Source organism: Theobroma cacao, chromosome 7, assembly GCF_000208745.1.
Source record: "Theobroma cacao cultivar B97-61/B2 chromosome 7, Criollo_cocoa_genome_V2, whole genome shotgun sequence".
NCBI classification, from domain to species: Eukaryota; Viridiplantae; Streptophyta; class Magnoliopsida; order Malvales; family Malvaceae; genus Theobroma; species Theobroma cacao.
Genome location: NC_030856.1, coordinates 464538 through 491522, shown reverse-complemented (window position 1 = coordinate 491522; position 26985 = coordinate 464538). Strand labels below are relative to the sequence as shown.

At 35.2% G+C, this 26985-nt stretch overlaps 3 protein-coding genes across 5 annotated transcripts; 2 read left to right on the top strand and 1 right to left on the bottom strand.

Annotated features, from left to right (window-relative positions):
- Positions 2090-9303, bottom strand: LOC18593223 (kinesin KP1). Of its 2 annotated transcripts, XM_007020336.2 has the most exons (18): positions 8988-9303; positions 8387-8615; positions 7144-7307; positions 6829-6972; positions 6222-6581; positions 6015-6083; positions 5684-5908; positions 5506-5587; positions 5311-5406; positions 5039-5218; positions 4847-4953; positions 4559-4737; positions 4266-4430; positions 3913-4166; positions 3642-3805; positions 3336-3530; positions 2513-3225; positions 2090-2421 (listed from the first exon to the last, which is right to left on the bottom strand). In XM_007020336.2, the coding sequence occupies exons 2-18, from the start codon at positions 8538-8540 to the stop codon at positions 2265-2267; spliced, it is 3408 nt and encodes a 1135-aa protein (XP_007020398.2). In that variant the 5' UTR covers positions 8541-8615; positions 8988-9303; the 3' UTR covers positions 2090-2264. The 2 variants fall into 2 exon arrangements, with proteins under 2 accessions (XP_007020398.2, XP_017980202.1); XM_018124713.1 differs by lacking the exons at positions 6829-6972; positions 7144-7307; positions 8387-8615; positions 8988-9303 and adding an exon at positions 6810-6827.
- Positions 18028-24820, top strand: LOC18593222 (uridine kinase-like protein 3). Of its 2 annotated transcripts, none has more exons than XM_007020332.2 (15): positions 18028-18126; positions 18971-19133; positions 19336-19427; positions 19656-19725; positions 20326-20444; positions 20796-20892; positions 21543-21622; positions 21965-22159; positions 22296-22379; positions 22496-22556; positions 22828-22888; positions 23450-23543; positions 23635-23707; positions 23974-24056; positions 24177-24820. In XM_007020332.2, the coding sequence occupies exons 2-15, from the start codon at positions 18983-18985 to the stop codon at positions 24351-24353; spliced, it is 1437 nt and encodes a 478-aa protein (XP_007020394.1). In that variant the 5' UTR covers positions 18028-18126; positions 18971-18982; the 3' UTR covers positions 24354-24820. The 2 variants fall into 2 exon arrangements, with proteins under 2 accessions (XP_007020394.1, XP_017980212.1); XM_018124723.1 differs by lacking the exon at positions 18028-18126 and adding an exon at positions 18169-18733.
- On the top strand, positions 25088-26982 carry LOC18593221 (fructose-bisphosphate aldolase, cytoplasmic isozyme 1). The gene is made up of 3 exons (XM_007020331.2): positions 25088-25379; positions 25644-26326; positions 26471-26982. The coding sequence occupies exons 1-3, from the start codon at positions 25352-25354 to the stop codon at positions 26831-26833; spliced, it is 1074 nt and encodes a 357-aa protein (XP_007020393.1). The 5' UTR covers positions 25088-25351; the 3' UTR covers positions 26834-26982.

The following is a 26985-nucleotide window of genomic DNA, read 5'->3' as shown; positions in this document are numbered from 1 at the left end:
ATATACGTTTAATAAACGTATAACACGACACGACACGATTAACATGTTTATTAAACGTATCAATATATAATACGACAAGATTAATAACACGTTTAACATGATTAAATAAAAATATTTATAATTAAATATAATTTTATTATTTAAATTTAAAATTTATAATTATAAAAATAATAATAACATCAAATATAATAAAATTTAATATAAATAACATATGTAAAATTCATTATTATATAATATGATAAAATATATCATTAACATCTAACCTTCAAATACTAATAATATAAAAAATTATTCATAATTTTCAATCGTAATAATTAAATTATTATCTTTATAAAATTAAAAAAACTTATTAAAATAATTATTTAAAATTATTTATATAATATTAAAATAATCTTTAACTATTAATTTTTAATAAGTTTGTAAACGTGTAACAAATACACGTTTAAACACGATAATACGATTAAGTAAACGTGTTTAAAACATCACGATTGGACACGAAACACGTTAAAATTAAACTCAAAATATATTTAATCCGTATCTTTTGGTATTGTGTCCAAAATTACCAAGTCTAATCAAACTTGATCTTGTTTAGAGTCGAGGCTCCTTTATCACCAGATAAATATCTCCTTACAGGAGGGGTAGGTGACTATGGCTCGTACCAGTCTCTCTTCTGGCACAGTAGGCATCTTTGGTGACATCTCCTTGCCTGTGAGTGCAGAAGCAAACTTTGACCTCCTCTGCTTAGTCGAAGGAACACTTCTGGCCTGTAAATCAAATATAAACACAAGTTCTTAGCTGTTTTTGGGTCTCATTTGGTCCAAAGAGAGGCCATGCACCAGGACCAATAGACCACTCGAGAAAAATCCAGCTCATCCAGGGTAAGCCCTGGTTGCCATCTGTGCAGGCAAATGCAATAGCCCATCACTGACCATGGACCATCCTCCAAAATTTGTTCAGCTGCTCTTGCTTACTTGAAGGTGAATAAATAGGTGTTCTCAGATAATTCAGTAACAGTGAAATCTCTCCATTCTCCCCAGGCTTTATTGAACACACCCTGAACTCCTCCTTTGCTGAGTGGCTTGTCTGCTATGATCTTGCCCGCCAAGCTAACCTTCTGCCATTCAACTCTCCAGCCTCACTTTCATCAAGGGTCAAAACTTTTCCTTTATCCAGGCGGCTTCCATGTGTTATGAAAGACTAGATGTCTAATGAAAGGAAATGGAAACAAACTTAAAAAGGAGAACCACAGAAGTAGATAGAGGAACTGCAAGCTTGGAAACTAGTTAGGTTCTTTGAAGAGTACTACACCTTTGTTAGAGAAAACAGAAAAGAGAATGAAGCGGAAACATAGTGAGTTGAGAAAATAGGCTAGACAGAGATTAAGGTGAAGAACATGATCATAGATGAATTGGGGAGAAATGAATCTGACAAAAGAACGAGGCAAGACAAAATGGTGATTTTATTAGGAGGTGGATGGTATTGAGACACCATCCACCATTAGTTGCAATGTCCCATGCTTTACACCAATAAGACATTTGTAGAATTAGTAACTCCACGTTCTCATATCTAAACTTTTCCTGTAATAAACACAAGCAATCTAGAACACCCAGAAGCTGACAGAAGAAATAGATGTTTCACAGGCATCAACTTTTTCAGCCAAAGGGAACACCTCGAAAGCAAGCAACATGAGTGGAAATTCAATCATAGAGGCATAAGGAAAACATAAACTATTGGGATTACTTGTCTGGGGATGGAAAACTACTTGATCAGGAGTTGAGTTAAATTGTCTGATTGCAAGAATCCAAACAGACTAGCGTATGTAAATCCAATGACATACTTGAACGATTTCTACATTGGTATATTAGTTGTGTTTGAAGGAAGCTTAGAGCTCAGAGGTAGCTGTCATTTATCCATATCTGCTAAAGATAAATTGTCCTTTTCTTTCCTTTCCCTCCATTAGTCCTTTTCTCTTCTATCTCTACTTGTTTCCTACTTTTGACCTGATAAGTGCAGATATTCTGTGAAATAGAGACATTCTGTAATGCAAGATTGCCCAAAAGGGAAGGAAAGAAAAATCAGATGAAACAAATCATATAAGTTTTTTTAAGTATACACATAATTCAGCTCAAGTGACATCTTGCTCAGCAATATATCCTTTGAAAATGCAACCCAAAAAGACCAACTCGAATAGTCACTATACAAAATTTTAAACAATATTGCTGACAAAGGCAAGGATTTAGTATGCTATATATACTGTAGAATTTTCAAGGCAAAACCAAAAATTTCCCTCGAGGTGAAGATCTGCTCCTTCTAAATTCAGGCATCAAAGTGTTACCTCCTTCCTTTGCTTGGCGAATTACGCCATTTGGAATCCTGTCAATTTTCCCACCCAACAAGGGTTCTACTGCTTGAACTAATCCTCTGCACATAATGGAAATGCAATGTTCATCAGAACTAGAAGTGAATTATGTCAGCTCTTAGCTGCTTGGTAAAGGAAAGCGTTTAAGCATACCTTGGTTCAAGATTCTGTGAATTCCTAGAGAAGTTCTGTCGAACCTTCTTCATTTTCAAGGCACTATGCACAGGAGACCCAACAAGTGAATGCTCATTTTCTGGCTCAGAGAAGTCACTTTTTCGAGGCTCCTCCATTTTCTCACCAGCAGCATCCATATCAGAAAGCAATGTCATTGCAACATCAGTTTTCTGAAGTCTGGCTGGCAGTTGGTGCTTTATTCTAGCCTTACTCTCAGCCTTGCTTTTCCTAATGCCACCTTGTCTAATATTAAGGGCTTGCCTAAACTGCTCATCTTCATGTTCTGAGTGAACTTTCTTAATGCTAAGTTTTTGGAGCTGGTTGTAGAATGCATCTGAGGTATTATCTTGTTTGGCTGGCTCTTGAGAACTCATATGGACTCTGGAGTTGTTATTTTCTGTCGATGGGATCACAGTTGTTGTAGCGAAGGATTTATTAACGGGAACTCTAGCCGGAAATGGTACTCTTGAGACTGGTTGGTTGTCAACTGTGTCAGCCTTGATCCTGCTTCTAATTAAGGCTCCTCTATCAGTAGATAATGATCTCCTCACAGGAGGAGATGGTGACCTTGCCTTTACCGCACTTGCCAATCTCTCTTCAGCTAAAATAGGCATCTTCGGCAACACTTCCTTGTCTGTGAGTGCAGATGGAAATCTTGACCTCCTCTGCTTACCTGAAGAAGAGCTTCTGGCCTGAAAATCCAATATGCCCATAAAATAGATGTAAGAAATTCACAATTCAGCAAAATCCTGAAGTTTAATCCAGTTTAAGAGCTTAGAATATCCATCATGTTTTCAGTTACCTCAGAGATTCTACTATCATCACCAGGCCTCTGAGATGTTTCAGGCTTAATGCTGGTAGACATTCCATATCTTGGAATATGGAAAGGTGAAACCGCTCTTCCTCTTTGTGATTCAGCCATACTTCGAACATGTCCTCCTTTCAGTTGGTCTACTTCTGCTTCCTTCTTTTCCAAGGCAAGTTTAAGATTTGATATCTGAACCAGATTTTTTATAAATTATAGTAATCGAATAAGGTTTTGTAAGAGCAAAGATAAGTCAGAAGAATACAATAAGGAGAATTGCACTTGAACAATTGAGATTTTCACCTCTTCTTTAAGTTCTCGGATTTCACCAGTTTCCTTGTTAGATCGAGCTGCCCCAAGTTCAATGGAAGCAACCCTTTCAGCAAACTTTAGTGTGCTCACTGTCTCTCCAATGGCATTGACTTCAGGGCTTATATGTACAAACATTAATGTTTTAGCTTGCCCTCCTATCATAGAAAAGCAATAATGTTTGAACAATAGAAGAAGCAAGATAAAGTTCAGAGAAAGTCGCACATATATCACTATGATCAAATGACTGAAAGGAGGCATATACCTAAAGAATCCTGTAATACTTGAGTAAGCTTGCTGTTTCTGTAAGGAATATGTGCACTCTTCTGTGCAAGTGCAGAGATGACATCTCCTAGTGCAGACAGTGATCTATTGATGTGTTGAGCTTCCTTCAATCGGTCACCTACCGCCTCTGATTTATCCACTCTCTCACTCCCAGCCAAATCCACCAAATGCAGGCAACCTTTGAGGATAGATCCAGAAACCAACTCTTTTCCATACACATGAATAGTCAAAACACTGAAGAAGACACAATGTGCCAAGAAAAGATCATTTTTCAATTGTTTTTTGGTTCAGTAGCATGCAAAAGAAACACAAGTTTTACTGCGATGTTCCTACCTGTGAGACCGGCTACTTCTCTCATTTAAAGCAGTAGCACCTACAGCTCGATTCTTATGACCGATCCTCATCCAGTCAAGAACATCCTGAGTACTCGAAACTGGAACCCAACTTGCGTCAGGCACATTTAGGCCATTCAACTGAGAATTGTTACGAATATCCAATGTACAGGCGGTTAAGGTGAACTAGACCCCAAGATAGAAATTAAAACACTAATTCAGACAGAAAATAGCTAGGACTTATAAAGTTTGCAGTACAAGCATGTAACCTAGAAGGTAAATGTGAAAGGATATCTTCTATTAGAGCCATCCATGACAAGTAAATCTCTCACTTGTTCATTGTATATTTCAATCATCTGCACCCCAACTTCATATTTAACAACATCTGCTCTCTCCTTGGATATTTGAAACAGGTCACATAGAGCACGATAATTCACACCCCATGTTTGCTCGTTAGTCAAATCAGGGCCACTCTATGATATAGAAGCAACATGAGGTATAGAAAAGGTATTGCAATGTTAGATTTCCAAATGAAAGAAGCTTTCATGAAGGTGCATGCACAGATAGAGAAGATGAATATACCATTGTGTATGTCTTTCCTGAGCCAGTTTGTCCATATGCAAAGATGCAAACATTGAAGCCATCTAGGACAGATCTGATCAGTGGTTGAGTGTCAACATATATTTGCTCTGCACATTATATTATCATGATGTGAACATAAGTACAAGAAAGTGAGAGATAATAAAGACTCAAACTCTACGGATTCGGAAGTACCTTGTGAGACATTTGGTCCAAACACTTTGTTAAACGAGAACACTTTTCTTGCGTCCTTGCCCTGCTTTAAAGGATTGACAATCATGATATTTCCGTTTTCTCCTATATAATCTACGGATGATTGTCCATTTGTTTGGCCTTGCAGAAAGGGCCTCACTCTGCAGTAGACTCTTATAGTTCCTGTGTTGAAAGCCATCAAAAGGGTCAACACCATACCATTCATAACATGAAACAATGGTAATAAATAACAAAAGAAAAGAAAAGGTGCATACCTTTGAGGTCTTGGACTTGATTGTAAAGCATACGGTTTTCTTCTAATACCTTGTGGTAAGAAGAGGATGCCACTTCAAGACCCTTGATATGATGCTCTATAAAAAGCAGAATACATAGTTTCATGAATTTATTCAATAACTTGTCATTAAATGACCATAGAAAGTCCCTGGTAGAACAATGTAATAAATTCTTACCTAGCCTCTTAAGTTCTTCCTCCCAACTTGAGTGAATTTGTCTGACTTGAAGTCTTGTTTCTTGAAAATCTAATTTAAAGTCCTAAAATGATATAAAACATGAGAAAGCAGCATGTCAGTCGTCAAAGGTATGTCAAAAGGTGGTAGCATTATTCGTTCAAATGGAAAATTCTCAAACCTCGAGCTCTCTCTGCTGAAGATCAATAAGTTCTGCATGAGCAGCTGAGTGACTAACATTATGGCGAATAACCTCACGTTTCCCACCGCAGATGCAAAACTTGGAGAAATCATTTGATGCCAGGCTAGTCCTTTGACCAAGATACAGTGAGATGGCTTCTATAAAATCAGATTTTGATAGAGAATTAATGTCAGCTTTCAAGATTTTCTTCAGAAACAGTCCAAGCTGGAAAAAGCAGGAAAAGAATATATCAGATCACTTCAGTGCAGTGAGAATGGTTTCACACACATAAGTAGTATTAGGGACACTGGCCCTTGATAGTTCTTATTACCTGAGTTCCCTGAGAAACAAGCAATGCAGAGAAGTCCTTAACTATCTTACTGATCAAGGTATCGATTACCTGCAAAATTTCATCAATAAATCATGCTTGACTATGTAAGATGAAAACTGACTCATTGCTTCCTTTCAGTTTGGACAGTAAACTATTTCCTATATAAACATAGTATTTGAACAACAATTTGGGATGGATCTTACCTACCATTGCATTCAAGGGCAATTCTTCAATCCCATTGCTCTCTCTAAGGTAAGCTTGTAGAAGCCAAAGCCCAAAGCGATCAAAAAGGAAAGCCAGGGCATTGGCAGTTTTGGACTCTTCAATTGCTACTTCATTAGAGAGATGGAGAAACTCCAATAATTGTTCATACTGTGATGATTCTGATCCATCCAGTGAATCATCAGCACTTTCACTTCCAACCAAGGAGGGCGGTGACCCTTTTGGGAAGGCTGTAATCTTCACAGTTCCTCCATACCTCCAAACTCCAATTCCTCCTGATTGCTTCCACTCATAGTATCCTTTCAGACAGAGAATGCAGTCCACAACTTTATTCATTGAGCCGCCCTGCCAATTCAAGTCTTTCATATTCATAAAACACCATACAGGATGGAGATACAATCATCAAGATACAGATGCAGATAGGGGGGAAATTTTGAATCAATGAATGCCTCTCAAAGACATTTAAACTGTTTGGGTTGCCAAGTATGCAAGCTAGAAGTATGATTCAGATGCTTTGTTGTATGAAATGCTGAGTTTCGGAAATTTATAATGACTCGTGCTTATAAAATGCACCTTTCAAGAACAGTCAAACCTTTTCAACATCAGAAGCTTCAAAGGTCAGGAGCTGCATGTCTTTTACAGCTACCAGGAAATTCCTCATGTTTTCAAAATACTGGATTGCAGACTGTGCTGCCCCTTCTGTTGACTGGACTGGGATTATTGGATTTTCCACCACCTGTATTATTAAAAAAAAAAATCATAATCAGAAGCAGTACAATTTCTCAACTGACGTTTCCATCTAAAGTTTTGAATAATGTAAAGATGCTCTTAAGTTATTTAATGTTGTCCAATGAAGTCTGTGAAAGAAATACTATTTTAAGTCTGTCAACAGCATTCCATTGAGTACCTTAAGAACAGCTCCAGGATTAACTTTGTTGAGGACATTGCAAAGAATGAGCCCGTTGCGAAGTGCAAGGCAAAACTCTTCTTCAGAGGGTTCTCTGGGGAGGGATTCTGATGCACCTTGGTCCATCTGCCTTAGCCATTCTGCTGCTTGGTACCTCCTTGAAGCTGATTGACATAAAGGATTAATGCAGTTAGCTTTTAAAGTTCAGAATTGAAGCTAATGCCTTAGGATATGAAAGCCATAAGAAATTGCAGAAAACTTGATGTCAATGATCATTCAATTTCGGTATAAGCTTTTACCCAATATCAGATTGGAAGTCTATGAAAAGTTGATAAATATACCACCATACTCAATTAGAATTCATCCACATAGGCAGAGATGGATGGTTTTTTTAATCTTGATCATTTTCTACTCCAAACTTCATTAGTCCCCCACAAACCACATGATCCAGAATCCTACTCACAATTTTGAATTACAATGAAAGTCCTTAGAGCCACTGCTCCCTTTAAAGTACTAGAACAAGGTGATCTTTAGAGTTTTACCCCGATTGCTACCTCTTTGCTGACATCGGAGTAATCTGATATATATCAGTTATCCTAAATGTTTAAAGAAAAACTTATGATCCATAGACATATCAAGAATCTCAAGGTAAAAACAAATCTTTTAGCTAGATATACTTTGGTCCCCATTGTCCTCAAGCATCAAAAGAACATGTCTGGCCAAAGAATGTTATCAAAACTTTACTCTTCTCATCTGCCATTTCATTTCTAATATCTTGTATTGTTAATAGAATTGCTGCCCATCATCTATTTTAGCCCCAAAAATAAGGGAAAAAGAAGAGAAAGAGACACAGTCCATAGATTAGTTGCAATGTCTCAATACCCTACACCAAGAATAAAGTGATTGTAATCAAATACTAGTAATCAAGAATTAGGCCTAACTCTCCAATTAATGTGGACCCATATCAGCACTGTATGGTGGGAGTACTAAATCATTTTCCAAACCATGGATCAACCCCACTTTGCACAGCATCATGATGCAGCATAAAATCTTTTCATTCTTTCTATACCCCTTCTCTCCCTTTTGAAAATTAAATTATTATGGGACCAACTCATGACTTTCTCAGGGAACTTAGAGTACAAAGAACTGCACAAATTTTTGTTTTTGGCATTGATTGAAGAAATTAGGAGTCCTTTAGATTTTCGTTTGATGTTGGAAGGATTCTTGTTGAGATAGAATATACCTGCTTCTTCAGCTTTTCTTTGAGCTAATTCATTGTCATTGAAGATATCTTCAGTGTGTGAGGCCTCAACACTGTTGGACACTAAAGCCTTTAACCCTCTCAGATTCTTGGAAGGAGAAGTGAAAATTGGATTAGACTTGGTTTCCTGTGGCATTTTTTCTGTCTCTTGTTCCTCTCTGATAAGCAGTCCTGTTCCTTTGTCCAGAAGAATCCTTGACAAAGATGATCACTGGAAGAAAAGGAACAAAACACAGATTTGCATCAGAACAATGCTAGTCAAGTCTGTATTATCATCTAGCTCATTAAACAACATCAAGTTGGGAAAGAAAGTTCAATCCAAAAGAAAAAGTTGGTAAGAAAAATTATAACAGTAACATGGAAAGGTAGATACAAAAAGATAAAGAGGAAGGAAACTAAACATTTAATGTAGTGAAGAAAAGAAAAGAAGCAATAACAATGAAAAACAGTGAAGAAAGAAACAATCCTGGGGGATAAAGAAAAAACTTCAATAAGAAACATAACAGTCTGAGGAAACACTTCTTTTCTGCAAACAAGATGCTTCAGAAAAACCAAAAGTGCAGACAAAAACTCATTCACTTACATACAAAACTTAAGCAACCAGCTCCAAAACCTTTGAAGAGTGTTCAAGTTCTGGCAGAAACACCCTGGAAAACTTGGAGAGAAAACAAGTTGAAGCTGATCAGTTTGGTTCCTAGTTAGATCCAAGCTGACAAAGAAACAGCAGGGAGGTGAAGCTGCAGGTTTCCCGTGTGTGTTGAATGAACATTCATAAATGCTGTATAACTGATATTTGCTATGTATTTGTGAGAGTGAGAGAGTGGAAAGAACAAAAGAGACAGGCCAAAGAGAAATAAAAAAAGAGTCTGATCAAAATTCAAACGTTGGTGTCTTTGGTCTCTTTGCAGTTTGCACCCGAATTAAAGACTACAAAGTTCACCTTCACAGAGCCTTAACGGCAACACAAACGGTCTTACCATTACCTTCCTTTCTTACTACTTTACATTAAAGTATATATATGTAACCACTATTTGCTACTGTCAAAGTTGTGACTTCTACTGCAATAAGAGAGTAGCAAACGGTGTTAATGCAAGGGTGAATGGGGGGTTGGATTGAGTGGGATGGAGACTTTTGTTTGACCTGACATAGTGCTGCCACGTGGCATGCATTGAAGGGAAATCAAGTGGTGACAACTGTGGTCTCTTGTGGGACCATCTGATCGTTGGACTGGACGGCAAGATCTGGCCAAAATGATGGGATTGGGAAGGCTATATAGTTTGCTTTTTTAAAAGCCATGGGAGTATATGATGTTGTTTAATGTTCATGCCCCCTTTTCCTTTCTTTCTTTCTTTCCTGGATTAAACATGTAATGCTGCACTTGCCTATCTAATTGTGATCAAGCATGTATCTAGACCCTTGATTGCATTTCTTGTTTGATGTTTTGTGCAGATGACTAGAGTGTGCCATTGATTTCCATCTGATGATCAGCTATCATGGTCTTGTTCATCAAAATCCTAATGCAAGCAGGGTTAAATTCATTGATGATCAAGGACCCTGAATTCTTCTTGAGGTTCATTTTATGCTCTAGAACTACTCTAGCAAAAACCCGATTTAACCCTTAATAAAACGGATTAAGATTAACAACAGACATTATCTTTTATTAACAATGCATCAAATATAAACTCATATATTATAATTTCTTTTTCTTTTCAAGAGCATTTATTTGATAGTAACATTGTTCATGATGTTGCTCATTTCAAAATCAAGACCCTTGGCATAGTGTTTTTTGGCCAAGAAGATGGCAAAATCCTAGAGTTTGGTGAAGAATAAATCAGGGGTAGGTGAGAAATGTCAGTAGATTCACCTGAGAAAATTAAAATCACCCCAACTTTTGCATTTGAATTGTTTATTATATAGAGCTTACATTTTTGTAATTTGGTGGGCTGGCTGGCCCCAATCTCCCCACTTTGTGAAGCACCTTCCTCCATGGAATAAAGGCAAAAAAATAAAATGGAAGTATACGTTGGGATAAGGGATTTTAAAATGAACAAGGAGGCAAAAGTCTTAAGGTTGGATCCCTTGGTTTTAAATGATTGCAGAGGTAAGCTTTTTCATGTGGCTTTTTTACATTTTGTACCCCATTACATGGACCACACTTAAGAGAAGGTTCCCATTCTCTCTCTCTCTCTCTTTCTCAACCACTGTAATTTACTTTACCTGCTCTTTGTTTTGGTTAGTTAAAAGAAGCTTAAAGGAGATGACAGAGAAAACTTCTTTTATAAGCATGGAAGAGAGTCAAAATTATCACAGTTGATCAAAAGAATGCAATATAATCATGATCAATGCAGGCACAACTATATCAGAATTCCCTTTATACATCACTACTTTCTCATTTATATTATACAAATCCAACATTTATTTTTCATGTGTAGGGTAAGATTACGTATGTTTGATTCTCAAAAGAAATATTTTTGAGTAATTGTATTTGAAACATACGTATTCCGTTCTCCTACTCACACAGAAAGATCAATGGTAGCAGTAAACTACTTTACCTGCTCTTGTTTGGCTAGTTAAAGAAGCTTAAAGAAACATGGGAGAGAGTCAAAATTGTCACAGTTGAAAAAGAATGTAATATATCATGAGCAGGCACAGTTCTATCAGTATATATGTCCCTGTACTTACCAGTACTTTTTCTTTATTATCACTTCCCTTGTCATTGTTACTATGCCCTCAACATGACTTTTTCATGCATAAATTAAGATTAGGTATGTTTTATTCTCGAAATCAATATCTTATGTAATTGTATCTGAAATATGATTTTTTCATATAAATTAAATTTTAAATTGTTAGATATCAGTAGTAGATTTATGTTTACTATACCATTTTTCATGTTGAAATCAGTACTCTTACATTTGACTAGAACATTGGGATGCTCGAAAAGCACTGAGATGTTGCAGACCAATTTGGAAGGATTGCAATGGGAGAGAAGATGGAATGATAATGATCCCTTTGTCCTTTCAAAAGCATGACACTCACCTAGTTCTCTGATCAAGCCTAGATGGACAAGAACACAAGACAACTAGTACTAGGAACTTCTTGGTTTCATTGGTTTCAATTATGAAAATTATGGGATAATCTCTTGCTAATTTACCTGGTCTCTTGCCATTGTAATTCTTCTGTAATATTTTCACAATTATGTATGATAGTATTCTCCATTTGCAGGCAAATAGAGAATATAATCTTAGAAAACTTGCTACAACATACCGAATAGTCCAAATTAAATGTTGGAATATAAATAAATTAAGTACTGTAATACTTTATAAAATTCTTGTCTCATACTTTAGATGTATTAAATCACCTTACAAGTAAAAGAATCGTTATTCATAATCGAAATAACCCTTTTTTTTTTTGTTGAATTACATTCGAATAAAGCATTTAATGAGGCATCATCTTAAGCAATTGCTTGTGATCTTGAAATGCTTTCTTTGTAAATAAGAAATGCATTGTTACTCCAAGTGAACAATCATCACCACCATGGAAGAAAAGCAGAAATATCTTTCCTGCACTTATAGTTAGGACTTGCACCCATAATCTTCTTCTGTTTGCAATATAAGGAAATCAGAAAAACAAAAACAAAAAGGAAGAAAAAGGAAACTAAAGAAAGGGTCACTTCATCCCTTTCTTTTCTTCTCTTTAAAAAGAGAAATTATTCTCAGAATTCTGCGCCATGTAATGTGGGAGAGAGACATATTGCCATTTCTGGAACATGCTAGCTATAGCATGATGGGCATATGGCCACATGAAAGGAAGCAAAAGAAAATCAATATGTCTTGACTTTAATTAGTTTCTTTAGGTAGAGAAAGAAATATAAACACAACACAAGTTGATTGCTTTGAGTGTGTTATACATAAACATAACTCATCACCTTTTTTTTTTTTTGCTCCTTTTTGACTTAAAAAAGATTGCATTTTCTTTGCATGAGGAAACATGATTGTTTTGGGACCCTTCCATCATTCACGCATGTCACACATTTCTTTATGGGTTACTAGTATAAGATTAAAAGAAGGGGTATCACTAGGGTTCTTAGCAATTCCAAAGGATTGATTGTTGCTTTGCTATTGTCAAACCTAGGATTAACAAAAAGCATGCAAAATGTACAATTATGAAGTATGTGTAAGTACCCCATGAGAGCTCGATGTCCTTGAGAATGAGTTCTATGTTTAATTTCTATTTAAACGTTGAAAGTTCATCTCCTTGATTGGTACTATATAGTCACCTACTTTTCTGTCAAAAATTCAAGGTAGGAGGATGGCTTGAAACTTTCAAGAACAGCCCCAACCAATATGGAAGAACTTTTGGGCAATAGGTTCAGCTAGAGGGTTGAGGAAATAACTCCATTTTCATTGACAAGGGCATGAGGAAATTTAAGGCTCTCAAATGGGAATCAAGCGAGAAAACAGTTTTTGGACATGCTGGTAGTTAATCTGGTTGATGCATTTACTGCAGAATTAAGTACTGAGGCAAGCAGTTTAGTTCCTGCAGGATAGAGATTGGAGTCTTTTGGTTTTTATCACTGTTGAAACCAAACAATAAAATTTTCTGTCTCAACTTAATTTATGCTTACATCAAAGCTTAGCAGTGGAATGCTTTGGAAAAAGATAATGGCATGTATCCAACCATATGCAGGCTTTGATATTGCAGAAGTAATGGCCATGCATTGTAGCCCAGAAGAGCCTGGTTTGCTCTTGGTCTATCAACCCCTATAGTATTTGCAGCACCCCTCATGCATGCATGGACTTTCATGGACATGAATCCTGAAGGATGTACAGGAGCTCTTTGAACTTTTACAGGCACATGAGATAGGGCTGAAATTTGTGATATCTATTTAACAAAACCAAACCCAGTCTTCTGGTACTATTGGGATTCTATTTTGACTAGCCTAGCCCCATTCAACATTGAAAAACAGGCCTAAATCATAGCAATGGTTTTTCCAAGTGGGCTAGTCCTTCTGTCCAATGGAAAACAGAAAGTGGGGTTAATGCTTCAAGGACCCTCGAAATGTTCTAGCCAAGTGTGGAAACTTCCTCTTTTGCTGTCCAATGAAACATGAGAAGCCAATGCCAGGTTACATTCTTGCTACTATGATTCTTGTGCATGACCCTGTAAGGAAAATGAATTGAGAGACAAAAGAACAAGAGATGACAGACGCAAAATTATGATCAGATGATACTAAACTGATAAACCTGCAGCAACATATATCAAGGCAGAGAGGGAGAGTGAAAGTGAGTTCAATATCAGTATGAAAACTGATTAAAGAGCAGAGAAACAGTTGATTTTTGCTCATCCAAAACAATTGTATAAGTACATAAATAAAAGTATTAAACACAATGCCGACATGAGGAATCCTTAATTATGATTGGATAAAAAAGAGGAGACAGAATTAGACAGCACAACCATCCACCACATAGGATTAGTTTAGTCATCACCTTCCTGGTTGCCCTTCCTGTCCCTTCACTTCCTTTACATTTCAGGGCAAAAGGTCCTACAGCAAAGATTGCCCATACCATATGAAAGAGACCCACTTAATTTTTTCTCCTCATGGGGAAAGTTTTAGGATACAAGGTACATATATACTATACTGTCTTATGTGCATGCATGTATGTAAAATACACACACATACATATGTATACACACACACACACACGTATGCATGCATGTGTATTATGAATTTGACTCACCTACCACATTAGAATTGTAAGCATACTTATTATTGCATGAACTAACCAAGCACTTAAAAAGTCTTCTTCCTGCCATGTGATCACATGGGTGATGTTTTTTTGAACTAACAATTTTTCTTTTTTGCTTTTTCAAAGTCAAATCAAAAATGGGATTTGGAAAAATAAAATGATACAAAAGAAAGGATTAAAGAAAAATTACATGTGATGATACCTAAGTATATATATTCGGAGTTTCGATTAAAAAAAATATAAATTCACTTAAAATCGTGTATTTCTTGATAAGGTAGCTAGGTATGTATATCTTTGGAATTTATCCCAAAATGTTTCTATATTTTGTTGTAAGAATAATTAAGTAAAACAAAAATTATTTTAATTTTTATAGTTTAATTACCATTTGTTGTGGGTGTCTTAAATCTTAATTATTGTTTAGGGAGGATAATCCCCAAGGTCAAGCTGATCAAACAATGATGCAAAATTTCTTGAATTTTGATTATTCTTTTTTATTTTAAAGGCAAATTACAATCTAATCATCCACTTTTGATGCAAATTACTACTCACAAAAATTTGTTTCAATTTTTTTTTCATTTTTCCCTTAGTTTGGAATATTGATCCAACTATATAATGTTATAAAGTTTATTGGAATTAATTTTTTTATTTTTGAAATATTTAATTTCAAGACAAAGAACCCTTTAACTTTAATTATTTTAAAATTAAATCTGATGTTAAAAGGAAAAAAAACACGTCAAAATCAAATAATACTAATGTGTTAATCGTAGGTGAGCTTAAAAAAACATTAGTATTATGTTTGGTAGGAAGAAAAGAAAATAGAGAGAAGGCCGGATTAAGGTGAGGAAAGAAAAAACGAGGGAGAGGAAGGATAGTTGTTTTTTGTGTAATTTGGTACGAAAGATGGAAAATAGAGAGAAAGAAAGAGATTGAGAGTAAAAATTACAAATAAAATGATAACGAAAGTAAAAAAAAATTCTTTTTTTTTTGAATTAGAAAGAAAAGAAAAAAATATAATATTGTAATTACCTCTGCTCGTTTTCTTGTCTCTTTCCTTTCTATCGTGTACGACGTAATATAAATAGGTTCGATGTTGACAAAAAAAATGAAAAAATATATAGAAAATAGACAAATATATAAGGGATTGATTTCTTGACGGTGGAACCCATGAGGTATATATATGGAGTAGACTTCTAGAAAGAAATAAACTAAATAAATGAATAAATGAAAATTGAGAAATAAAAAAGTAATTGGTGGGTTGACCAAATTGTATAAGTCTTTTGGATTAGGATAAAATCTATCAAAGATAAGGAACTGTCCCTTGAATGAACAATTGTTTGGTGGAATATGATGTTTAGTCATTGTTATTTGATAACTACTTAAGCCTAACCCTTAATTTTGCAATCAATTCCATTACGAAATACTCTTTAAACATTCTTTTTCGTAAAATATTATTTTGTTCGTCTTTAAATATTTGTCTCTTTGTTATTTTCATGAAAATTAAGATAAAATTTTTAAATTTTTTGATATATTTTGTATAAAATTTATTTATTTTTATAATATAAACATTTAATGTCATTAACATATATAAGAGTATAAGATTTCTTTAAAAAAAAAAAACCCTTCATTTTGGGATATTCTAAAAAAAAAAAGATGAACAAAGAAGATAGGACGGAATGAGTATTGATTATGTTTTATTTGGACATAAATCTTTGAAGTCAAATTTGACTTAGTACAAAAAAATTAAAGAAAAATTATGTCATTAGAGTCGTAAAAATCGAGATTTAAGAATAATACAAGATAAATGATAGTACCGGTGTTCTCATTTTCTTAATTTCAATATACCTAGCAATTTATAGGATTACTCGTTTTTTATCACCCGAGCATTTGATTAAATAACAAATATATATTTAATAAAATATATTATAAATTAAAAAAAATAAAAATTGATTAATTTGAATATACATATTATAATTAACCGTTTGAATATTTGATTAGATAATAAATATTTTTTATATTAAAAAATTAAATTAAAATATATTTTTTAAATGGGTGGCTGAATCTCATAAGAACAGCTGTCAGAATCACAATTGAAGATTCCAAAGGGACCCACCCATCACCATATATTTTTAGCCGTTCAAAAAAGGTCGCAATTTATATATATATATATCATCCTGGGGCGTGGGGCCTACTGCCTACCCAAACTGACCAATCAGATCTTCCACGTTGTCCACGTGCACTTCCGGACAAAAGGGAGTGGTGCTCCTCTCCTTTCCTATCCGTTCTTAGTTGTTATAGAATTTTGAGCCAAATTTTGCATGCTTCAAAATATATTCGTATATTTATTTTTTAATATATTTTTTTGAAATTATTATATTTTTATATATAAAAAAATAAACAAATAAGTTAATTTTAGAACGATTTCAGTTTATTTGTTAAGAGGGTTAATTCAACTCGTTTATTTAATAATCGAGTTGGACTTGAAGTTTATATTAAGCTCATTAGTATCGATTAGGTTAAGTTTAAAATTAAGTCCGATGGTAAAAATATAAATCATTCATAATGTTTTTTTAAATTATAAACATCGATTAAGATTAATTAAATATTTTTTTATGTTTGATGTAATATTTTTATGGAATATAAGAAAGAATGATGTATTTATTATAATTTTCTTTTAAATATGATTGTAATCGGTACCGATATATTTTTTTTTTTTATAAGTCTTAAAAATTAATGAAAAAAATGGTTTTTAATTGTTCTCTTTTAGTAAAATAAATTCTATTAATGAGTATTTTCGTCTTGTAATGAAAAATTATTGCAAAATTCCAAAACCAAGGAATCAATAATGAATGCAAAACATTTCTATGGAAATTGTGAAAGAAAGGATTTTCGATAATAATAATTGAATATTTATGAACACCGAAAAGTTTTACCTAAATCCAAAATTTCTCGAAATATTTGATTCTTTGTTTCACCTTTTTTCGAGATTATTCATTTAAATACTCTTTTTAGTTTTTTTTATTTGTCTCCTTTTTATTTATACCGAAATTAATATAAAAATTTTAATTTTAATATATTTTATATTAATTTATTTTTTGGTGGTTAAAGGTAGAAAGTAACAGTAAAAAAATGTGAAAAATGAGGATAGATGCTGACGTGGCAAACCAAAAAAATCTAATCCAATACAGATAGATACGTGCAGCCAGGCAGACAGGACAGAGTTGAAGACAAAGAAGACCGACGTAAGCTTTTGCCTTACCGCTTCAGCGCCAATCTGCAACAACCGTTCGTACTTTAACTCTCAACGCTCCAACCAACCTCATCTCGCCATTTACAACGTTATGTAGAAAAACAAGCTTTAACTTCCCATTCCTGTCATGTCCCCAAATCTATGTTTTAGTATTTAATTATTTATTACGTAAATATTATTTTTTTCCTTCTCTATTTATTTATTTATATTTTATAAATACATAAATATTACTTTAAAATTATTTTATAAATATATAAAATGTGAAATCAGTGGGTGGAATTATTTTATAAAAGGAATTTTAATTATTACTAATTAAGCATTATTACATAAATATCACTCGTTTTCGTTTTTCAATGTTTGTTTTTATTATTATAAGTAAAATTAAAGTTTTAATTTTGATGTATTTTATATTAAATTTAAGAATATTTGATTAATATTAAAAAATAAAAAAATAAAAAGAATTATTTTAAATGTGAAATTAGTGAGTTTGCATATCATTGTCCCCTCGGCTTTGAAGGGGGAAAAAAATAATAATAAAAAAAGGAGAGAGAATGGCTATATAGTAAATAAATCAGTAATAAATCCTATTTTAATTAAAAAAAATTGGGTGGGGTGCAAGGTCTCCTTCACTCTTTTAACTGTATAAATACCCTCCAAATCTATCCTGTCCGTATCACCCCCCTCTTCTTCTCTCTCTCTCTTTCTGTCTAATAATCCATTAAAATCAGGTAATTTTAATGCAATACTTATCATTTAATTACTAATTAATCTCTTTTTTTGTTTTAGTTTTGTTTTGTGTTCCTTATGCATTCAGGCTTCTTTCTCCTGCATTAAGTGATCTGAAAAACTAATAATCTGTGCTGAATTGAATCTGGAATTGATTTGTTTTTGCATTTAATGTTGTATTTTGGATCTGGGTGTTTTTAATTCTTCTGAAAGGTGTTAGATTTAGCTTTAGTGGGCGGTGATAATTGGTGGTTTTGAAGGGATTAGATAGATAATAGATTCTAGCTTCACATTATTGGATTATGTGTTATTGGGAGCTAAAAGACTCTGTTTTTCTTTTTCCCCTTCTTGGAGCGGTTTTTCACTGTATGCTGTTGAGTATAGCTCTGTTTTGTTGTATCAGAGATTTGGTTCTTGCGGCATGCTAAAAAGGCCGGTGCTTTGTCGTGCGGTGCTTGTGTTTGAATATATGATTGGTTGTGTATGTTTGTATCAGTTTGAGGATGATTGGTAATGCGGAAAGATGGAGAAAGAAAGGAAAGAACTTTACTCCTGTTGTTTCTATGATGATTCTGCTTCTTCATGATTGTTTTGTAATGAGATTGCAATGTGCGTGATTGTTTTTATCTCTTTGTTTGTTTAAATTGATTGAAGATGACTTGTTGTGCATAAAATCGGAAAAGGAGAGAACTTTTATGGGAATTGGTGATAAATGGAAGATCTGTGAATGTTTTCTTTCTTGTTGCATGGTAAAAGAAAATGGAACAAGACTCTATTCAATCTAGCCAGAGCCCATGTTGTTTTTAGCTTCTGTTTTGTTTTCTTACTGGTAAGTTTTTTGTGTAGGTCTTGGCATATATGGGTTCTAAATCAGTTGAGGATATGATAGAGGCCTCAACAGGGGTCCATTTTTCTGGGTTCCATATGGATGGTTTGGAGTCAAGAAATATTGAGAAGCCTACAACCTCACCGGCTACTGAAAACTTGCATAAACAACCTTTTGTTATCGGTAAGTTTGAACAGGGAAAATATCGTTGAACTATTACTCACACTGTCTTTTAGATGCTATAATGATCAAAGGTAGTTGGTGTAAAAGTTTGGATAAGAATGCTGAGAAAAACTTGGTGGAAATCCAAGCTCTTTTTTCTATGAAGAAACCATTGCCATAACGTGATATTCTACCTAACTTTGGCTATTATTTTGTCGGTCAGGAGTTGCTGGGGGAGCAGCATCTGGTAAGACTACTGTCTGTGATATGATTATTCAGCAACTTCATGATCAGCGTGTAGTATTAGTTAATCAGGTAATTTTTTTCTGAGTTCCAAATGTAGATTTCATTAAGGGTTATTGAGAAAGAAATCTTCAATGTAAATTTGTAACTGCCATGAATTTTCAAAGTATTTTACATCATTTGCTGAAGAAAACTGTCCAATATTTTGATCTGACCTTGTTTTTAGCTCACTTTCTCTGTAGTGCAAGTAACAAAGTTGGTCTTCTCTTGGGTAAATTTTTAACATGAACAATGTGTCAGGATTCCTTTTATCACAATCTCACTGAAGAGGAACTTGCAAGAGTTCATGAATACAACTTTGACCATCCTGGTGAGAATATTTCTATAACAGAGATCCAAAATATCAATAAAACCATGATCTGCTGAATTGTAATGATTATTAATTGACAAAAACTCATACTATCGCTCTTTTTATCTCTGTTAGTTTATGAAGTGTTTTCTATGATCATCTCAGTAATGAGGGGACTATTTGGAATTTGTTTATCTTTTCTGAATTTTATTTTGTATTGGTGTTCTTGTCTTGATCCTGGATTTTTGATATCATGCTTGGACAACCATCGAGCAATTTCATGAAATTTTCCAGTTTTAGATTGCTTTGGTAAATTTTCATCGCAAATCATTGTGATTATCATCAGTAGTTTCATTTAAAGACGGGTTTAATTATTTTTAGGTAATCACCTTTGGTGAAGATTGAGATGCATTCTGCCACTCTTATATTATTTTATGCTCATGTTCTGAGTTTTAAAGTATTTGATATGTTCTAAGAGCATTCAAGTATTATTAGCAAAAGCCAAAATGCATGTCTTCATCAGTTGGTCTTTAGGAAATGCGACCGCTCATGTGCTTGCTGTCTGGTTCCACATTATGTTGGCTTGGAATTTCATTGATGCAATATTCTTCTTTTTTGCAGATGCATTCAACACAGAGAAATTATTAGATTCTATGGAGAACTTGAGGCATGGCCAAGCCGTAGATATTCCAAACTATGATTTCAAGAGTTATAAAAATAATGTTTTTCCAGCAAGAAGGGTAAGATATTACAATTACTATGACATAGAACTCACATTAATATTTTGTACACGGGACTTTTTAGTTTCACTTCTTTTTCCTTCAAGGGTTCCCAAAAAATCTTCAACATGGTACAAAATGACACCAATTTTTGATATGCACATAATTTGCCTTCTTAAGTACCTAGAATTCAAGTAAAATGTACAAGGTTCAAGCTCTTAATGTCTCTCCATAATTCCTTATAAACGGTAGACATGATATCAACCCCTTTGAATTTTATAGCAAAGGAGCTGTAGTAATGAAGTATCAACTCATATTTGTTGTTATTGGACATATAGGAAGAAATTCTCACTGTCCTAAAATTTTCTGCAGGTTAATCCTTCAGATGTTATAATTTTGGAAGGAATACTTATTTTTCATGATCCTCGTGTCCGAGAGTTGATGAACATGAAAATATTTGTTGATACAGGTTATTTAATTAAACTTTTATCTCTGTTCTGTGGCTGATCACATTCTTTTGTATGCTGCATTTATCTGGCATGAAAAGTTATTGTTTTACCTAACTTCTATGTTTATTTGGTCGTAGACAAAGAGTGGTGCTATGATATTGTTGATTGTAGTATTGGAATGAGTTTTCTAACCCCCAATTCACTATGCCTTACGTACCTTCTCAATTCACTATTCCTTTGTCCTTTATTAAAATAATAGGAGTTTTGCAACACCGAAAGAGTAACTTCATAACTCCAATAACTTTGTAGAAATACTGTGTTGTATTTCTGGCTTGTGGGAATCTGGTATGTGTCAAGTCATAAATTCACTTGTATATTATGCCCTATTTCTTAGGACCATGATTCATCTTAAGGAGTCATGCTCCCATTTTAGTTTCTTTTGACAAAATCCTATACTGTCTGATTTATTGCATCTGAGTGCCACAAGCTTGACAAGCATGTACTATGTTGGTTCCGGATGGTGATTTTTTCTTTCCAAATTATTAAGATCAATAGTTGCAGAAAACTTTAAGTGAATAACTTGTATATATTAGGGAACATATTGTTCGTGTTGCTTTGTTGGTGTTACTGAGCTGGGCTGTTACTTCACATTGAACAATTTTCAGTGCAGATGCTGATGTACGACTGGCAAGGAGAATAAGGCGTGATACAGTTGAGAAGCACCGAGATATTGGTGCTGTTCTTGATCAGGTCTACATTTGCTTCACTAGTTACATTGGCATAATAAATGTTTGTTTTAAAGAACCGGGGCATCAAAACCTCCTCAAGATTTGGAATCGTGTTGTGTCTTGTCTCTGGCCTAAAACAATAGAACTGGTGCATGACTGCATAAGCTTGTCAAACTGTTTCGAGCATTAAGATTGTTGCAGTTGTTCTAAAGCTTGGACTTGATTAGTTTACTCAATGCAAGAAATCTGTGATGCAATAACTTATGATCTATTCTATTCTCATTTTACTAATGTTTCAACTTTCTCTTCTTTTTGAGATGCTTTTTTTCAGCTGATATTTGTATGTAATTAATTTTTAATGCAGTATTCAAAATTTGTGAAGCCTGCTTTTGATGACTTTATACTTCCAACAAAGAAGTATGCAGACATTATCATTCCCCGTGGGGGAGATAACCATGTAGCAATTGATTTGATCGTGCAGCATATTAGGACAAAGCTTGGCCAGCATGATCTCTGTAAAATCTACCCAAACCTTTATGTCATTCAATCAACTTTTCAGGTATAACATTTTTATTTTCTTCAATTAACCAAACTAGTTAAGTATGTCTGATATATTGTGTCTGCATTCTCCAAATAGCTACTCAAAAAGATTGACGTACCTTGGTTAAAAGAAAATGACTTTTTGATATGTGCAGATACGAGGCATGCATACCCTCATTCGTGACTCTCAAACAACGAAACATGACTTTGTTTTTTATGCTGATCGGTTGATTCGCTTGGTGTGTATATTTTGATTTTAATGCAATTATTTTATCTTCTGGTTTCTTACATGGTAATGTAATACAACAAGAAAAGTTCCCTTAGGTTTCTCACTCATTTAAGATAATCTTTTCAGGTTGTTGAACATGGGCTGGGACATCTGCCATTTACAGAAAAGCAGGTGATCACTCCAACTGGTAAGCTGATGTTACTTTGTCTAGTCCTGGGCATCTTCCAAAGCATTGTTTTGGTTATCAGAACTTTGATTATTGTTTTTTCTCTTGCACTTCATTAATGTTGTGAATGTCAGATCTAGTTGTGTAGATTTGTCCTTTGACATCATATTCTCTGGAATTGAGTTTTCTACTTTCTAATAGAGTTTATAGTCAAGTTGGTTATGTAATGTTATCTTCTGTCATGGTTCTTCTTAGTCATAGATTATTAATATTGGTGTTATTATGGATGCAGGGTCTGTATATACAGGTGTGGATTTCTGTAAGAGGTTATGTGGTGTCTCTGTTATTAGGAGGTACCACTCTGGTCTCAAATCTTAAAGCACTGGATCAAAATTTTTATGGTTTGCATGATTTAGAACTTTCTTGGTAATATTGGAAGGAGGTGGGGATGTTTCTGAAGAGCAAAATAATAGGCACTGTTATGTTTCCTTTTACAACCGTTAGGCCTGGAATCTTAGATGATGGCATAGTGGCCTGGTGGTGCTGGTAAGGGCAGTGTAGGGGAAACAGGAAGTGATGGTCAGAAATTTATGTGTCAGTGATGACTTTGGTGATGGAAATTGCATGACATTGTGGTGATGTTATAACTGCTCATTTTATGCCTTAGTCAAGTGAACTTAAAACAGTACAGTTGTAGTTTACTGTGGTTAAATGGGTGTGGGTTGTTGGAGGAGCTGTTTTGGGTAGCTCTAGACCAATAGGAAACGAGATTGAGTGAGTGGAATTGCTTTTCTAATACAAGTTGAATCTACATGGTTGTTAACTTATTGCTATGATTTCCTCTCTCTTGCCTTCTCTCTCCCCATGCGCATGATTTTAAACCCTCAGCCACTGACCTTTTGAAATAATGCTAGTGGTGAGAGTATGGAGAATGCTTTGCGAGCATGTTGCAAAGGTATCAAGATTGGCAAGATTCTTATTCATAGGGAAGGCGACAACGGTCAGCAGGTTTGTAAACTCAACTACCTTCCACATTTAATATATCGTGTTTGTTTTCCTAGTTTCTCACACTTTCATCCATGCTTTGATGATTGACCAGCTTATTTATGAAAAATTACCACAAGACATCTCAGAAAGGCATGTGCTGCTACTGGATCCGATTCTAGGCACAGGTTTGTTTCTTTTCATGGTTGATAACGATCTTCTGCTGTACAAGTTTTCAGCTTAGCCATTTTAAATAGCATTCCATTTTGAGTATCATTTGGTTCACATGACTGCCAATTTTGTAGTCTTGAGTCACCCCATCAAGAACACTGTTAACTTTATCTTGCTTGTTCACGTACTCTAAGAACTGGTAGCTTGTTTTGGACATTTTCATTTAATTTAATGTCATATATGCTTAATCTCGTGGTTTAAATATATTGAAACTATCATACAGGCAATTCAGCTGTTCAAGCTATTTCCTTACTTATTAAAAAGGGTGTACCCGAGTCCAACATCATATTTCTCAATCTCATATCCGTAAGTAATTGATGCTTTAAGCCATTATGAATTATTAGCTCATGGCTTTGCTCTTGAATAATTTCTGTTTTAGATTAACTTATCATCTTGCTCTAATAATCATGTTGCTTGCTTTGCCAGGCACCTCAAGGCGTACATGTGGTGTGCAAAAGCTTCCCAAGATTAAAGATTGTGACATCTGAGATTGATATTGGTTTAAATGAAGATTTCCGCGTTGTCCCTGGTATGGGTGAGTTTGGAGATCGATATTTTGGAACAGATGATGATGACCAGCAAGTGGTGGCCCCTAAGCAATAGTTTCAATCCGATGCTGATCGATTTTTCAACCCACAAATCTTCTACCAGATGATTTACTGCCTGAGCTGGAGGAATCTGGCTGAGCCTGCTTTAGTCGTGTTGAGCTTCATATAATCAGTTTTGAAACAATTTTGACTTTATTAGACCTAGAGTTCCCATTGTTGAATTAATTTTTTTTTCTCTAAATCTTTTGGAGTCACACTGGGGTTGACATTTATGTATCTCTATCATCTGATGATAATACTCGAAAAAGGGTATAACTTGCCAGGAAGGTGGAAATAACCTGGCCTAGTCAACCCCACATAGAAAACAACTTTGCTTTTTCTTTCATGGTACCAGAGGGGAGTAGTTGCTTGCACAACTACATTATGATTAGCAGCCCCTCCCCAATGATATGTGTATCTATGAACCCCAATATTTCTCATAAAAATATAATGAAAAAATCCCATTCTACATCATTCTTGTTATCCTGGATGTCAGATTTTTTCCTTGTTATGGGTCAGTTTCCATCTTCCTTTCTCATGAAAGACAGAACACATTCCGAAATAAACTATTTAAGGCATTAACTGTTATGTTCTTTGTCTCCTTACATGTTTGGTTCACCCCAAAGAGCTGAACCAATGGCTGAGGTTGTGGCTGAAATAGAGAGAGAACTGGCAGCCAGAAACCCATACTATTCCCTGGCTAAAACAAACAGGATGAGGGATGAGCAATTCCACACAATATATACATATTTTAAGGGGGGTGGGAATAAAGCAAATATTTTGAACTGCCACTTGGCAAGGACAGTGATCACTTATTGCTTTATCCGAGGATGATAATTTTCGATGGGCTGTTCTGTTGACACGTGTTGATGCATGGCATGTGATGGGATTCTCATAGTTTATTCCTATGCGAGCTTAGTCTATATAGGGGTGGTGCTCGTGAGGATTTGCTTTTGTATTTTCGTCCTGCAATTTTCCCCATATCTCAGTTTATCTTTCCTCTAGCCTAAAACCATGTCAGCTTTTGTTGGAAAGTATGCAGGTACTCTCTCTTTCTCTCTCAGTTGTTTTAGAATGTAAACGTGGAACACGTTCGACATGTTGTCTCAAGCTTTTCTCGAACAAATCCAATCCTAGTTAGTACCAGAACAAAAACTGGTGCATGGTGATCCTGTCACCTTGTGCTAATTAATGAACTGGTTTACTAATGAGGAGTAAACAGGCTCAAATCTTACCAAGAAGCATATGATTTTCTGCATGGAATGTTTCTAGCTATACTAATTGTAATGCCTGTTTTGTTCTCCAGAGGAGCTGATCAAGAACGCCAAGTACATTGCCACACCAGGCAAAGGTATTCTGGCAGCAGACGAGAGTACAGGCACCATCGGGAAGCGTCTAGCTGGCATTAACGTAGAGAACATTGAGTCCAACCGCCAAGCCCTCCGTGAGCTCCTTTTCACCTCTCCGAATGCACTGTCCTTTCTCTCTGGTGTCATCCTTTTCGAGGAAACACTTTATCAGAAAACGTCTGATGGAAAACCCTTTGTCGAAGTGCTTCAAGAAAACAATGTAATTCCGGGTATCAAGGTGGATAAGGGTACTGTTGAGATAGCCGGAACCAACGGTGAGACCACGACTCAAGGGTTCGACTCCCTGGGGGCACGATGCCAGCAGTACTACAAAGCTGGTGCACGTTTCGCCAAGTGGCGTGCCGTGCTCAAGATTGGTCCCAATGAACCATCTGAATTGTCAATCCAGCAGAATGCAGAGGGCTTGGCTCGTTATTCAATCATTTGTCAGGAAAATGGGCTCGTTCCCATTGTTGAACCTGAGGTGCTAACCGATGGGCCTCATGATATTAAAAAATGTGCTGCTGTCACTGAAACTGTGCTTGCAGCCGTTTACAAGGCGCTGAATGATCACCATGTTTTGCTTGAGGGCACCCTTTTGAAGCCTAACATGGTCACTCCAGGTTCTGACAGCCCCAAGGTAATCTAGACTTTACTTTCTTTTGTCCTGAATTTATTACAGTTGACCCTAAATGATACTCAAATATGAAGTAGCTCTAGATAACAGGTCTATTTAACAAATTTCGCATTTTCTGATGGCTCCATAATTGGTATTATGTCACAGGTTTCACCCCAGGTTATTGCAGAATATACAGTTGCTGCACTTCGTCGAACTGTTCCCCCAGCAGTGCCAGGGATTGTGTTCTTGTCAGGTGGTCAAAGTGAGGAAGAGGCAACGCTGAATCTTAATGCCATGAACAAGCTAGATGTTTTGAAGCCATGGACACTGTCCTTCTCATTCGGGCGAGCTCTGCAACAAAGCACACTCAAGACATGGGGAGGGAAGAAGGAGAACGTTGGCAAGGGACAACAGGCATTTTTGTTGAGATGCAAAGCTAATTCTGACGCCACACTTGGGAAGTACACTGGAGGAAGTGCTGGCGGATTGGCTTCTGAGAGTTTATTCGTTAAGGGTTACAAGTACTGATTAAGTCTTTATGTCTATTATGCAGGGTCGAGGTTATAGATTATAATTACAAAGACTTGTACTATTCTTCTTCCTATCATCTGTTTGCTTATGGTAGATAAGCTCAATGACTGATTATGCTACCAAATTAATATATACTCTTTAACCAATTG

Bases quoted from the DNA above. Each gene is read 5' to 3' on its own strand.
- LOC18593223 (XM_007020336.2), bottom strand. From the start codon at position 8,540: ATGCCACAGGAAACCAAGTCTAATCCAATTTTCACTTCTCCTTCCAAG. The intron at 6,582-6,828 runs GTTTGACTGTTC...TTGAATTGGCAG, and splicing joins AAGCTTCTGATGTTGAAAAG to GGCGGCTCAATGAATAAAGT. The intron at 2,422-2,512 runs GTATGCTTAAAC...CATTATGTGCAG, and splicing joins TCACAGAATCTTGAACCAAG to AGGATTAGTTCAAGCAGTAG.
- LOC18593222 (XM_007020332.2), top strand. From the start codon at position 18,983: ATGGGTTCTAAATCAGTTGAGGATATGATAGAGGCCTCAACAGGGGTC. The intron at 19,428-19,655 runs GTAATTTTTTTC...ACAATGTGTCAG, and splicing joins GTGTAGTATTAGTTAATCAG to GATTCCTTTTATCACAATCT. The intron at 19,726-20,325 runs GTGAGAATATTT...TCTTTTTTGCAG, and splicing joins ATACAACTTTGACCATCCTG to ATGCATTCAACACAGAGAAA.
- LOC18593221 (XM_007020331.2), top strand. From the start codon at position 25,352: ATGTCAGCTTTTGTTGGAAAGTATGCAG. The intron at 25,380-25,643 runs GTACTCTCTCTT...TTTGTTCTCCAG, and splicing joins TTTTGTTGGAAAGTATGCAG to AGGAGCTGATCAAGAACGCC. The intron at 26,327-26,470 runs GTAATCTAGACT...ATTATGTCACAG, and splicing joins CAGGTTCTGACAGCCCCAAG to GTTTCACCCCAGGTTATTGC.